The sequence below is a fragment of the Paroedura picta genome, chromosome 5 (assembly GCF_049243985.1).
Source record: "Paroedura picta isolate Pp20150507F chromosome 5, Ppicta_v3.0, whole genome shotgun sequence".
NCBI classification, from domain to species: domain Eukaryota; kingdom Metazoa; phylum Chordata; class Lepidosauria; order Squamata; family Gekkonidae; genus Paroedura; species Paroedura picta.
In genome coordinates this window covers 58,933,266-58,947,281 of record NC_135373.1, presented here as the reverse complement: position 1 = coordinate 58,947,281, position 14,016 = coordinate 58,933,266, and the positions used below count along the sequence as shown (strand labels likewise).

Below are 14,016 nucleotides of genomic sequence, written 5' to 3'. Positions count from 1 at the left end.
ATCTGAACATATTTCTGGGAATGCCTTGGACAATACAGATTTAAATATCATATAGCATCTGTTTGCATTCATTCCACGACAGGTGTTTAGTGAACTGCCTTCCACATTTTCTGAACAAGTGCCTCAGGAGTTAAACCAAAATTTTAAAAGAGACTGCTCAAAACTCTGACACTGAACTCCAAATTCATGCCCTTTTAACAATTCAATATCAACTGACATTATGGGACTGTGTATGTTGAGTTTTTATATACAGGAACAGGCCATCTGTAAAAGTTGTTGGGCCTACACTGTTCTGTGTTTTAGTCAAATCTGAGGAATGGAAAGGTTTCCATCTTTCTGACTAGAAACAGCTGGAGGATTCAAGCTCAAATGAGAGATGCTCAAATACCTGCAGTTATTATAATCTACTTTTAAGCATCTTGGGAACATCTCTAGCTTCCATTCAGATAATTGTATGATTTACATTTAAGCTGCCTTGAGTCTTAGCAGGAAAGCAGGTTATAAATTTAATAAATAAATAAATAAATAAATAACATATTCTTAAACAAACACCTCAGAAAACACAGCAAAAAGATTAAAAAGCAAAATACCCACAAGATGCTACCAAGTTTTATATTATCAGCATTATTTACAACTGACCAGGGTAGAGCAAAAATACTAGCCAATGGCACTCCAAGTTTCTCCTTATGCATAGTGCTGAAACTCATGCCACCAGAGCTCTAGTCAAGCCAGTGTACTGAGCTGTCATCGCCACAAGTTTTGTAAAGTTTTTGCTGGTAAGTCTTTAAAATAATAGTATTTTGAGTGTGATATTTTCCTATGTTCTCGGTTACTGAACCTGTTGATGATGAAATATACTTTTTAGGTATATATTAATTAATTATAGTATAATTAATATACTAAATATATTAATATTACTAGATTAAGTGTAACCCATCTGCCATATTAAGAATTTACTACACAGTGTAGCAATTACTAAATGTGGCATCTAATATTCTTTCTAAATTACTATCAGGCTTTGAAAAACTGGTATCACTGGATCAGGTATATTAATTTTGTTGAATAGAACTAAACATTGTAATTGGACTTTGAATAAAATGTTCATTAATTGCTTCTGTTTTCAGTTTTATTGTTATTACTAGGGAAAAAGCCCATTTATGAACATGGACAGAGGTGGGGCATTGGGGGACGTCCTCTCCTTGCGCGTAGGCAGAGAGAGTTATGCAAACTGCTGAATAATGATTTTTATAGGTTAGGGTAGATTTTTCTTGAGTAAGGGTATTCAGCATGAGTTTATGGAACAAGGGGGTAGTGGCCTGGAGACATTTAGGGACCATTGGCTTAATGGAAGCACCAGCATTTGGTTAGGTGCGTTCCAAGCACAGAAAGTTTTCTTAATCAACCAAACCCGATATAAACTGAATGAAATCAAATTAAGTAAAGTCCAAAGGTATACATTTACTATGTGAAGTGCCAGAATTGACCAATCCATTCCTGTGGTGCTGCAAAGAGATACTACTGCAATATCTTATATGAAGCATGGAATAGCAAGTTTGTGACCAAGTTTCTAACATTTGCAGAGAGGACCATCACCATGTCCTCTAATTCCCCCCTTCTGTTCCTTTTGCAGTTGATGAGCATGTCAATATCAGTGGGATGGGTTTGTTGCTGCAATGCTTGAACCCATCACTGTGTTACAATGGCTGGTGTATGTCACAACATTATCTCTTTGTTTGTGCTCTATGAGAGTGATCTGAACTATGGAATTTGACAGTTGGTAGTCATGTAACACTCCCTGAATTGATGCAGTGTCTGCTCTAGTTCGGCCTCACTTTGAGTACTGTGTTCAGTTTTGGGCACCCCAGTTGAAGAGGCATGTAGACAAACTGGAACGTGTCTGGAGGAGGGCAACAAAGATGGTGAGGGGTTTGGATATTAAGACATATGAAGAAAGGTTAGGGGAGCTTGGTCTGTTTAGCCTGGAGAGGAGACGGCTGAGAGGGGATTTGATAACCATCTTCAAGTATTTAAAAGGCTGCCATATAGAGGATGGAGCAGAGTTGTTCTCTCTTGCCCTGGAGGGATGGACCAGAACCAATGGGATGAAATTAATTCAAAAGAAATTCCATCTCAACACCCGGAAGAAGTTCCTGACAGTTAGAGCAGTTTCTCAGTGGAACAGGCTTCCTCGGGAGGTGGTGGGTTCTGTGAAGGCTTAAGAGGGTGGCAGGTTACAGTGGATGAGCTATAGGGTTGTGAGTGTCCTGCATAGTGCAGGGGGTTGGACTAGATGACCCATGAGGTCCCTTACAACTCTATTATTCTATGATTCTAAGGCAATAAAATAAATACAAATAAATAAATAAAATTGGCACTTACATGCTTTGACAGGTTGGGACTCTTTGAATCAACATCATACCTATAATGAAAAGGAACACATTTTAATGTATTTACATGAACAAAATAAATGTGCAAAAGAGCTTTTCCCTCATAAAGCTAGTCTAATTAATCAGAGAGTAGGCTGGGCTTAGGCCACAATGCTATGCATTCAAACCTCAACCAGCTCCTGAAATCAAATGGCAGATAGCTCTCTTTCAGCTATAGCCTCCCAATATTCTGAGTAGAATAAAGAACACTTTGACAGAGAGGACAACAAAGGCTAAAGACCATCACTGGCCATCCCAAAAGCAAGGCATATATAATAGGCTAGAGCAGTGGTTCTCAACCTTGGGGTCCCAACCCCAAGTGGAGTCACCTGGCCCCTTCCACGGGGTCATCAGGTTGGTGGCAGCAGCGGTGGTAGGCGGCAGTGGGCCAGCGGACCCATGGCACTGGCTGCCTCCATGCTGCCTCCAGATTGTTGTGCGCTTGCGCATGCTGCTCCTGCTGCCGCAGTTGGGCATTACGGTGGTTGAGAACCACTGGGCTAGAGAATTTCCTGCTGCTGGAGGTAATCCTTAATCCTTCTCAGGAATAAACTGCAGTCAACAGGCCGAACAGCACATGTGAATTCTCACAATGAAATTGTTTAAACCTTTTTTTTTGCTTAATATTCTTACAATTCTGGACTATAGAGTCAAGTCTATGTATGTATATACCTACACTAAACAACAAAATGCATTCACGGTACCAAAGTTTCTCGGTTTGTTTGTTTTTTTAACATTTTTATATATCTATATTTAAGTACAGCATAAAGGGAGTATTCCAGAAAAGAATCTAAATCTTTGGTTTAAAATGCAGTATTAAAACACAGCAACATGCCACACCAATGGTGAAAGTAAAAGGAAAACGTTATGCCAATAAATGTTCTTTGACTTTGAAAAGGAAAACTCTGTGCAGAATACAGAAACCTCTAACAGAAACCAAAATAGTTCAACAAACAGAAGTTGTTTTGAATTACTATGAGGAATAGCAGGACTGAAATGCCCTTCAGTATGACAACTTGTTTAATTCTACAGTACTAAACAGCTTCTGTTAACATCTAAAGAAATAAACTAACAGGGCTCCAGCAGGCAAAGCATTAAGGCTGAGATAGAAATTCTGTCTTCAGCCCTTATAAGACTAACTCCTGGATGTTCCTCTAAATTTTCCCCCAGCTCTGCATTACTCATCCCTTTCTGTAAAGTCAGGGGACACAGTGGAGATTGGGTTCAGCTCTTGACAATAATGACTGAGGGAAAAGGGGCAAAACTTGTTCCACTTAAAAGCTTTCCTAATAAATTTCTTGATTATAATCAGTGGGTGCTCCTTAGTTCAATGTGAGGGAAAGAATGGACAGGAGCTGTGACAAGGACCTGAAAAGTGGAAAAGAAAGGAAGAGAGCTCTGTTTCCTGCTGCCTATTGTCCTCCTGCAAACCTAATCATCATCAGTGGATTTCTGGGGAGTGCTTTCTCCATACAACTAAGAAGAGCAGACTGCATCACAAAAACCATACAAAAAGAGACATTTGTGAACATCAGTTGAGCTTTCATTATCTTAACTTTCAATTGCTATTGATCAAGCTGCTATCAGATCTCATCATTGAGTTCTGCCACATTCTTAGACCATTTATTATTTTTGTAACTCAGAAAATGGTTAACCTCAGGACTGGAAAAAATGTCCCACATGTACATTATGAAAAAAAATGCTATTTTTGCTAAGAGACAAAGATCTAGATATTACCAGATGTGGGAGACCTTATCCATGAGCTGTAACCAAAATTAGATTATAGGTGATAAAAGGGTTATGCACAGTTGTCTTTATGTAGTTTTTCTCTGCAGGTAATATTATTTGTACTCTTTGTATAAGTTCTGGCCTGTGCGATTTTACATTTGTTTAATATGTTTTGGTAAATGTATGAATAATGCCATGGCCAGTGGTTATTATAATAACATTTAAATATACATATAGATTGTATTAACTGAGAACATACAATTAATATAGATTACTAACATTTGGGACAAGGGTTAAGTTGGTTCCCAGTTCCTTATTCATTCCTTATTTGTGACTTATTCATGAAACCAACCAAAAACATTGAGGATAATTTAACAGCTCTGAACCCAAAAATAAGGTTTGGATCACCATAAATCATACAACCCCACATTTATGGGACACTGCTTTTTGAGAGTACATATGCTATTTCCTGTTCCCAAATCAGTTCTTGTGCCAGCTGCTCTTGAGCGCCCCCAGGACTAATGGATCTGTATGATGAACAGCAGTTTAAAAAGTAAGGCTCCAAGAGCTGAAGCACCAGAGAACCAGTAAGTGAAGGGCTAATCCTCTACTGAGGCAGAAAGCTTGAGTTATAGGATGTTCCAAGTGCTCTGATATGCCAGCAACAGCTGTGAGATGAGTCTTTTGATAGCAGCATTGCTGAAAGAAGAGTTTAGTTCAGATTTTGACAAAAACTTGTGTTGAAAGATTACCTGTCTTTAGCTGTGAAAAATCTTCTCTGACTAATTAATCTGAATTCAGCATAGGCTGAAAGTAGTTCTACACAGTTGGGATTAGCGGAGTTACTTGAGTAATAGTTATGAGACACCCAATTCAGGCCAAAGGAAAGACCTTCTATGGCAAGGAGAAAGATCTCTGCCCAGTTAAAAGGGGGAAATTAGTTGTGAGGATTTCCCTGGACTGGTGCAGAAAGAAACTTGCTTCAAATATCTCAGAAGTTAGAGGGAAACTGGTGTTTTTAATAGAGGAAATTTGGGGTACTAAGAGAGGGTACCATCCTTCAAAGAAAACCAGGAGAGTTCAGAGGAACACAGAGAAAAGATATAAGTGTTTTTAAAAAATAAAAAAGTGTTTCAGTAAGAAAATTCACAGTCTAAGAAAAAGCTTCAACACCTCTCTAAAGCTCGAAATTAAAATCAACAAACTGTACATCAACTGATTTGTTTACACCAAAGCTTTATCAACTCATTCTATCTAACCCTGCCCTATACATTGTCTCAGTGCCATTCTGAAAATAGTTTAAAGAGTGCCCTTCTCTTAAAGTTCCAGTATAGAAATTGTAGAAATAAATAAGAAACTGGAACAGCTGCATTCTCTCTGCACATCAAAATAAGGTCTGGACAACCACACATCATACACTTCACTTTGAGAGGACATATGCTGTTTCCTGACCCAAATCTAGTTCTTGTGCTAGCTGCTACAATGTGGGATGCCCCAGGACAATTTTACAGGCAGACACTGAGACCAAGTTGCACTCCAAAACTATCTTTGAACCATCCCAAGTCATACATTTCCACATGTCAGAGACCGTCCCCTGCAAGAGGATGTACAGTGCTGCCCAGTCAAGACAAACAATAAACATTAAAAAATATATCAAAACAAACCACAAATGAACTTTAAACTATATCTCCAGAGCAGGAAACCAGGCAGACAGTGAAGTCTTTGAATGAGAAATAAATAAAACATGGCTAAAGAAAGATGGGGGGATGGCAGAAAAGCCCAATGCCTATTTTGCTTCTGTGTTTTCTGTGGAAAGTGTGGGGCATGTACCCATGCGACAGCCCTTATTTTCAGGAAGGGAATCTCAAGAATTGAGCCAAATTGAGGTTACCAGAGATGAAATTCTAGATATACTGGGGAAATGAACAATGATAAATTTGGGGAGAAATGGTTGTGCCGTCACAAACTCCTATGCGGGGTTCCACAAGGCCTGATCCTCTACCTGATACTTTTCAACATCTTCATGCACCCTTTAGGCCAGCTTGTCAGGGGGTACAGGCTGAGATGTTACCAATCTGTGGATGACACCCAGCTCTACCTGTTAATGAATGGCTAGCCGAAATCTCCTCCTGAATCTTTGGCCAGGTGTCTTGGAGTTGTGGCAGAGTGGCTCCAACAAAATCGCCCAGAGCTTAACCCCAAGAAGATGGAGGTCCTGTGACTGGGAAGGAAAGGACCAGGAGGTACACCTACCATGTCTTGATGGAGCAAATCCTCTATGTGAGCTTTCCGTTATCCTTGACCCAGAAATTACAGTTGGTATAGAACACATCTACCAGGATCCTCATAAGGACCCCATGAAGAACCCATATTTGACCTGTTCTCCAGCAGCTGCGCTGGTTGTCAGTTGACTTCCAGATGAGGTTTAGAGTGCTGGTTTTAATCTTTAAGGCCTTACGTGGTCTGGGACCTAAAGGACTGCCTCTCTTTACATACCCCTGGAAGAGCTCTCCACACCGCTAACTCCAAACTGCTGGTGAGCCCCACTCCTCAACCAGAGCCAGGGCTTTTCCATCTTCCAGCACAGTGAGTTGCCAGCAGAGACCCAGGCCCTTACATATTTCTCAAAGTTCTGAAGGGCTTTTAAATGATGCCCTTCCACCAGGTATTTGGTTGAGGCAAAAGGTTACACTTTACCATCTATATGGGCCCCTTGACTAGTCTCACACCTTGGTTGCCGAAGCTGGGTGCCCCCATCTGAGCTGGGCCCGAAAGCAGAATACTATCAGTTGTATGCCCTGTGAATGGAGCAAATATGTAATTGATGGGCAATGAATGTATAGAGTCCAGGTAGAGTTTTAATGGATGGATTTTATATGTGTTTATACTTGAGTGTGATTTTATGCAACTGTTGTAAGATGCCCTGAGACCACACTGGAGAGGAGCAGCCTAGAAAATAATCAACTCAAATAAGTAAAATAAATTAGGTCCTAATGGCATACACTCAAGTGTTCTTAAGGAACTCAGATTTGAAATTATTGATTTACTAACCTGAATATGCAATCTATCACTAAATTCAGCTGCTGTATCAGAAGGCAAGAGAGTAGCAAATGTGACACCAATTTTTAAAAAGTGATCCAGAAGGGAACCAGGAAATTATAGGCCAGTCAGCCTAACATTGATCTCAGACAAATTAATAGAAACTGTAGTCGAAAAGAGGACTGTTAAGACCACAGAGGGACAAAACTTGCTGTAGAAAAATCAGCATAGCTCCTTCAAAGGGCAGTCCTGTTTCTGCAAACTGGAGTTCTTTGAGAAAGTGAACAAGCATGTAGAAAATGGTGACATGGTAGAAATTATATACCGGACCTTTCAAAAAACATTATATATATATGGCTTTTCAGAAGGCTTTTGACAAGGTACCTTACTAAAGAGTAAAGGTATCCCCTGTGCAAGCACTGAGTTATGTCTGACCTTTGGGGTGATGCTCTCTAGCAGACTCAATACAAGGTGGTTTGCCATTCCCTACCCCAGTCATTACTGTTTTACCCCCCCCCCCAGCAAACTGGGTACTCATTTTACCGACCTCGGAAGGATGGAAGGCTGAGTTAACCTTGAGCCGGCTGCTGGGATTAAATTCATGGTCAGAGCTTCAGACAGCATGTCAGCTGCCTTACCACCCTGCGCCACAAGAGGCTCTTACTAAAGAGCAAACTGGTTAAATGCCAGGAAGCAAAGAGAAGGAATCAATTAACAGTTCTCCCAAAGGAGTGAAGTAAGCAGTTGTATCCTGGAAGGATCAGTATTGGGGCGGGTAGTATTTAATGTATGCACCAATGATATGGAACAGGGGGTGAGTAGTGCAGTGCCCAAGTTTACAGATGACACCAAATTATTTAGGATGGTTAAAACCAGGGCTGACTGTGTAGAGCTCTAAGAGGACCTCCACAAACTGGGTGAGTGAACAACAATGTGGTGAAGTTCAATGTTGGTAAGTCTACGGTTATGCACATTGAAACACAAAATCCCAACTTCAAGGCCATTTCCGCACAGAAGGGTAAAATGTGAGTGGCTTCCTGCTTACAAACAAGGGATGGTAAATCTCGTGTTTGCAGCCCTCCTCACAGGGAGACTCCTCTTGCATTTTCCCTCTTCCCCATTGCAGATTTTGCCTCCTGACGAGGCTGCAAGGGAAAGCAACACAAACTTCTTCCTCTGCTCCTTGGCTTATCAATCATATCAAACCACCAATCACAACACAGCAGTTCTCTCGTTGACAGATAATTTCTACCCCCCAGCCCTGAAATTAATTTTTTTTTAAAAAAGCACTTCCACATTGCTATGCGGTAATGCCACAAGACAGATGTATTTTTAATAGAAATCAACACTGCCCCGTTGCTATGAAGAAACACCAGAACGATACAGCATTCCCCCCCCCCTTTTGGAATTCATGTTCTTTTTCACTTTATTTCTGTCTGGGTGGATTTCTGAGACCCTGAACGTTTTGTGCCTTCAAAACAAGGTGTTCAGACCCCAGTATATTGGGAGAAGGCAGCCAGATCACCACCCCTCCCTTTCCTAGCTCATTTCCCACCTCCAGAAAATGCAAACAGGGCTATTTTTGCCTGCCCCAGTTATTAGAAGGCTGAACAGGTAACTGAAGCCCTAAAAGACATTTTGTGCTAATGGTTGGATTTAAAATAAGGTAGTCAGACCCCTGTAAGGTCAGGAGAAGGCAGCCCCATCACCCATTCCTTCTCTTTCTCAGCTTATTCTCCATCTCCAGAAAACAGAAAAAGGGTTGTGTTTTGTCTGCCTGAACCCAAAAAAGACTGTGGATTTTTAAATATTTTATTTCACCTTTAACAATGTAGGTTTACGGTTGCGCTATAACACGGACCGCACCATTAAAAAAATACTCAAAGCAGGAAATGGAGAGGGGAGGGGAGGTGTGAGGGCAGGACAAAGCTGGCCAGTCTATCACACATTTTCCCCTCCATGCGGACTTATCCCTGGTTGCTCACTGATTGCTCACTGTTGGTTCATAATATTTAGGGTGGTAATTCCAGTTTTCTGGATCCTCGAAATCCCAAGTTAAAATGGCCAAATTGTGACCTGGTTACTGGACAGCCTTGGGATGTTGGTGTCATTGTGTGGAGAAGGCCCTATATGCCACCATCATGCAAAGGCTGTCCAGGAACATTTCCTTGTGTGGAAATGGCCCGTGCAGGTTAATTGAATCTGAGCCTGATGAAAATGTGAGGGGAAAAGATCTTGGAATAACTCAATGTACGTGTCACCCTAGTGTGCTGCAGCTGTAAAAAAGGCAAACTATGTTAGAGATTATTAGGAAAGGGATTGAGAATAAAATGGGTAATGTTGTAGCATCCTTGTACAGATCTATAATGCAATCTCATTTGAATAATATATACACTTCTGGTCCTTGTATCTCAAAAAAGGACATTGCAAATCTGGAGAAACTACAGAGAAGGCAACCAAGATGATTAGGGGGTTGGAAAATCTTCCCTATGAGAAAAGGCTGAAGTCTTGAAATTTTGAGACGAATAAGGGGTTTATAAAATGATAGAGGTTTATAAAACTACTAGGAAATAAGCCCGCTGCAGGCTGAATGCAGCGGGTGCTAGCGGGGCCAGGGACAGGGCCAGGAGGCGAGGATGGGCAAGGGGCAGCATGCAAGTGAGCGGGGGCTCGTCCAGTGCTCCCCCGTCCCGCTGCGTGGCCTACCTTGGTGGTGGTGCAGGAGGAGATGGCGCAGGCGAGGGTCCAGCAGCGTGGTCCGCGATGGTGGAAGGCGCCATGTTTGTGAGGGTCTGAGGGCGGGCGGGCCATCTTGGTGCAGGCAGGGTGGCTGGCGTTGCAGGCCGGTACTGGCCGTGTGGGCCGGGGGCAGGCGTCTCGGAGGCTGGCACAGGTGGAGGTGGCGGGAGGAGGACAGCGGGTGGCCGTTCCTCGGCATCTAGGAATGTAACGGCGTAGGCAGGCGGCGCGAGGACAGCGGTGGCGGCGGGGGCTTCCAGGGCGGTCAGTGCTGTAGCGGCCGGGCGGCTTGAAAGGGAAGGAGGTAATGGTGGCTGCCGGGCGCATCCCAGCAAGAGGGAAGGGGGGTGCAACGGGAGGTGCGAAGTCCGGCGGCAAGGGACCAGGAGGGCCCAATCGGCAGGCACAAAGCGCCTGCTGATTGGGCCCTCCAGTTGTCAGTCCTGGGGAAGTTGTCAGTCCTGGGGAAGGGGCCTATGGGCACCCTTCCTCATCACGGACAGGGCCCGCCTTGCGGGCCCGTACCGAATTATTTAATCCGTTCCGCTAGGAGCGGGTTAAAGACTAGTAATAAAGCCCATTTGTAAAAATGGGCATGTGGAGGCTGGGGACATTGTACTCAGAGAAGCAATGGGTGCACGGATGGGGCTTGATGAGGGGCCCATGCGGCCCCCTGGGTCCCGGCAAGGTGCGTGCATTGGGGAGGTGGCGGGAGGCGGGGCACCGCTGGAGGGGAGAGACAAAGTCATGGGGCAGGCCTGGGAACCAGGGGCGGCTCTCCCAGCAACCTGGGCAGCGTTGGGGCCTGGGAGGCAAGCCGCAGCAGGTGTCAGCGCATGTCAAGGGAGGTGCGCCCTTGGGGTGATGCATGGAGGGCTTGGGGCAAGATGGGCCTCCAACGGGGCAGTTGGCGTGGTGCCCGGAGCCGTAGCTGGAGTGGCAGTGGAGGGGGAAGGGAAGGCATTGAGGAGGGGTGGGAGTCAGTCGCGGCTCCCCCGCCTACTGTTGAAGTAGCGTTGGCGGCGGTCGTCCCCGCAGCAAGCGCTGCCTCAGGGACGCATTCCGAAGAAGTGCGGGCAGAATCCCAACCTGTGGGCGTGCACAGCAGGGCGCAGTCAGCGGCGTGGCCGGCCCTAGGCCGGCGCGAGCCGCAGGTGGGTGCGTCCCTGGTCCGCTGGGTGTAGCAGCGGCAGTCAGGAGGCTGCAGGCAGGCCGTAATGGAGCGGCGGATGGGGGAGGCAGCGAGAGAAGGCGGCGGTCAGCGTTCGGGGAGCCCGTCGTCCTGGCAAAGGTAGTCGCGTGAGCGGGGCAGCAGGGCGGGTGCGGCGGAGTGGGTGCATCTTGGAAGTGCGGCGTGAGGGGTGGGTTGGGGGCTGGAAGACCACGGCAGTAGGTGGAGTGGGTGTGTGTTGGAGGGGGTTCGCTTTGGCCAGGAACTTACCTCAGTCATGTGGCCATGGAGCTTGTATCAGGAGGGGCTCAAGGTGGCCATCCCCAGGCAGCGGCAGCATCAGCTGCCGGCTCCAACAGACTGGCAATGGCGGCCGGCGGGGCGTGGGACCATGGGCAAGTTGGGTACCTTGGCGGGAGGAAGGAAGCAGGGGCGTCACGTCTTTGACGTGGCGGGCCTGATCCTTTCCCCCCCGGGGAAGGCATCGTTGGAGCACGAGCGCAGAGGCGAGGACGTGCGCCTCGTCAGAGTGCAGAGCCGAAGACGGGCCAAGCAGCTTGGCCTCCGAGTGCCACTCGGAGGGGAGAATCAGGAGTTGCTTCATGGCTCCTGATTCACCCCTCCGAGTTTTTATCACGGATGGCACCCGCCCCATTCTCCTCCCAACCTGCCCTTAGGGCTTTATTACTACCGCTCCGAAGGATCGGTTTACAGATGCGTGGGATTGAGAGATTTGATAAAGGTAACTTTTTCTTCCTCTCCCTAAATACCATAATTTAAGGGCGTCCAATGGAACTGATGGGCAGTAGGTTCTACTATACACAAAAAGTTATTAAATTATGGAATTTGCTGCCAGAGGATATAGGGATGGCCACAGGAATAAACAACTTTCAAAGGTTTAGATAGATTCATGGAGGATAAGTCTGTCAATGACTACTCGTTATGGTGACTGACGAGAACCTCCACATTTAGAGGAACTAATCCCAAAGCCAAGTAGCATCAGGGTCCTATCTTTTTAAAATCTGGACCCTGTTCCAATCTTTTTGAAATTTGGTGAGAAGTCAGGGAAGAGCCTCCCAGATCTTGGAGGCTGTAACTTAAACCTCCACTCCCCCAGGCCCTGAGAAAGGCAGAAAAGCCAAAATTCCCATTAAAGTCAATGGTGCCATTGACTTTAATGGGTGTCCAAAGAGGTATGAAGTGGCTTCGGCCCAGATAGGACCCTTAGTGCACAAGCCTAGATTATACCTCACTTTTCACTACCCAAAAGAGTCTCAAAGGGGTTTATAATCTCCTTCCCTTCCTCTCCCCACAACAGACACCCTGTGAAGTAGGTGGGGCTGAGAGAGCTCTAATAGAACAGCTGTAAGAACAGCTCTAAGAGAACTATGACAAGTCAAAAGTCACCCAGCTGGCTACATGAGGAGTGGGGAATCAAGCCCGGTTCTTCCAATTAGGGTCTGCAAATGGAAAGTAGGGATCACAGTTGGTTCCAATAGGAGGTTTCAGTACCAGAAGCCATATTTGGCCCACACACTATTTCATGCATGTTGGTGTCAGAAGCACTCCATTTTGGAGCAATTAGCACAATAACGAGGCTTTTGATGAGGAAACAGCATAAGTCTTGGAGGTACCCCACTCCGGAGTAGGTAACACAAGAACTGATTTTGGACCAGGGGGAAAAAAGCATATGTCCTCTCAAAGGGCAGAGTCCCCAGAATGTGGGGTGTATGATTTCTGGTAGTCCACACATCATTTTTGGGTTCAGAGCTTTTAAACTATCCTCATTGTTTTTGGTTGAATTCACAAATAAGTACTGAATGAAAAGTTAAAAAGCAACTTCAGCCTCCTGAATTTGAGAACAGGATTCTCATATGGTATCTCTCTTACAATATCATTTCTTTTAAGTAGCCAGTTCAGCTTAAAATTGTGAACACACTAGATATAATCTTTCATTACTACATTTTATTTTGGTAATGGAAACCAAGGCATTGTGAGTTGAAATTGTGATTGTAAAATTTTATTGTATTAATTGGCTGCAATCACACTTTAAAAGTTAATGAATAAACTTACAAGTCAAACCGCAGGTTCTCTCTCTCTTCAAAAAAGTAATCCATTATAAATTTTCTTACAAAATCTGGGTTCAAAGTATTGTCAATTACTTCTGTTCTACCAAACTGAAAGAGAAAAATATTTCATAAAAGGCATATAATCCAGTCTATATTGCAGTTTACTAACAGCAAGCAACACTAGGCAACTGCTTGCTTCAAGAGAAAATATGAATTATAGCATATAAAACTTGCAGTTTTCAAGAAAAGAAGACCACAATGAACAGTAGCTCTTGATAGAGAAATGGTCAAGATCCAGCAAAATGAAGCTGCTGGAAATTACTCATATATCTAAAAACATGAGCATTATTTGGGAAGGAGTGAGGCGGGTACTGTGGCAATTTATTATGATTCAAAAATAACCCTACAGAAATGCACATTTTTATCAATGTGTTGTATATGGATTTTCACGGACATTTAAACCTCACTATAAATATGCCTACACCCTTTCTAAATCTCTCAGTGCTCTTTCCAAAACTTAAAGTTTGCCTAACAAGCAAACTGCACCCTGCCAATAGTAATCCTATACAAGCCCAGGCACCTTTGGCCAGCCAAGGGCCATGTTTGCAATGTCTCAGCACATCTCTGAGAAGGGCAGTATATAAATATAATAAATAAATTGTCCCAGTTCTAATTTGCCAATACAATCAGAAAAAAGGAGGCTTGTAAAGGAGAAGTAGGTACTTCTGGAACTCCTCCAACGCCTACCAATTCTCCAATGCAAGTCCCCCCCCCTCCCAGAAGCTTCTCCTCCAGTAGGGTTCACTTCCAGTTTCACAGACAGGTGAGGGAAGGGGGTAGAATT

The 14,016-nt window shown here is 44.3% G+C and overlaps 1 protein-coding gene across 4 annotated transcripts in view; it reads right to left on the bottom strand.

Annotated features, from left to right (window-relative positions):
- Window positions 1-14,016, bottom strand: part of CPNE8 (copine 8) — a 96,666-nt gene that overhangs the window by 44,879 nt on the left and 37,771 nt on the right. For 3 of the 4 annotated variants that reach the window (XM_077338219.1, XM_077338221.1, XM_077338220.1), the window contains 2 exons: window positions 13,177-13,280; window positions 2,380-2,419 (listed from right to left, as the gene is read on the bottom strand). In XM_077338219.1, the coding sequence (XP_077194334.1) occupies window positions 2,380-2,419; window positions 13,177-13,280 (144 nt within the window). The remainder of the gene's footprint in view (window positions 1-2,379; window positions 2,420-13,176; window positions 13,281-14,016) is intronic. The other variant, XM_077338222.1, reaches the window with a different exon arrangement.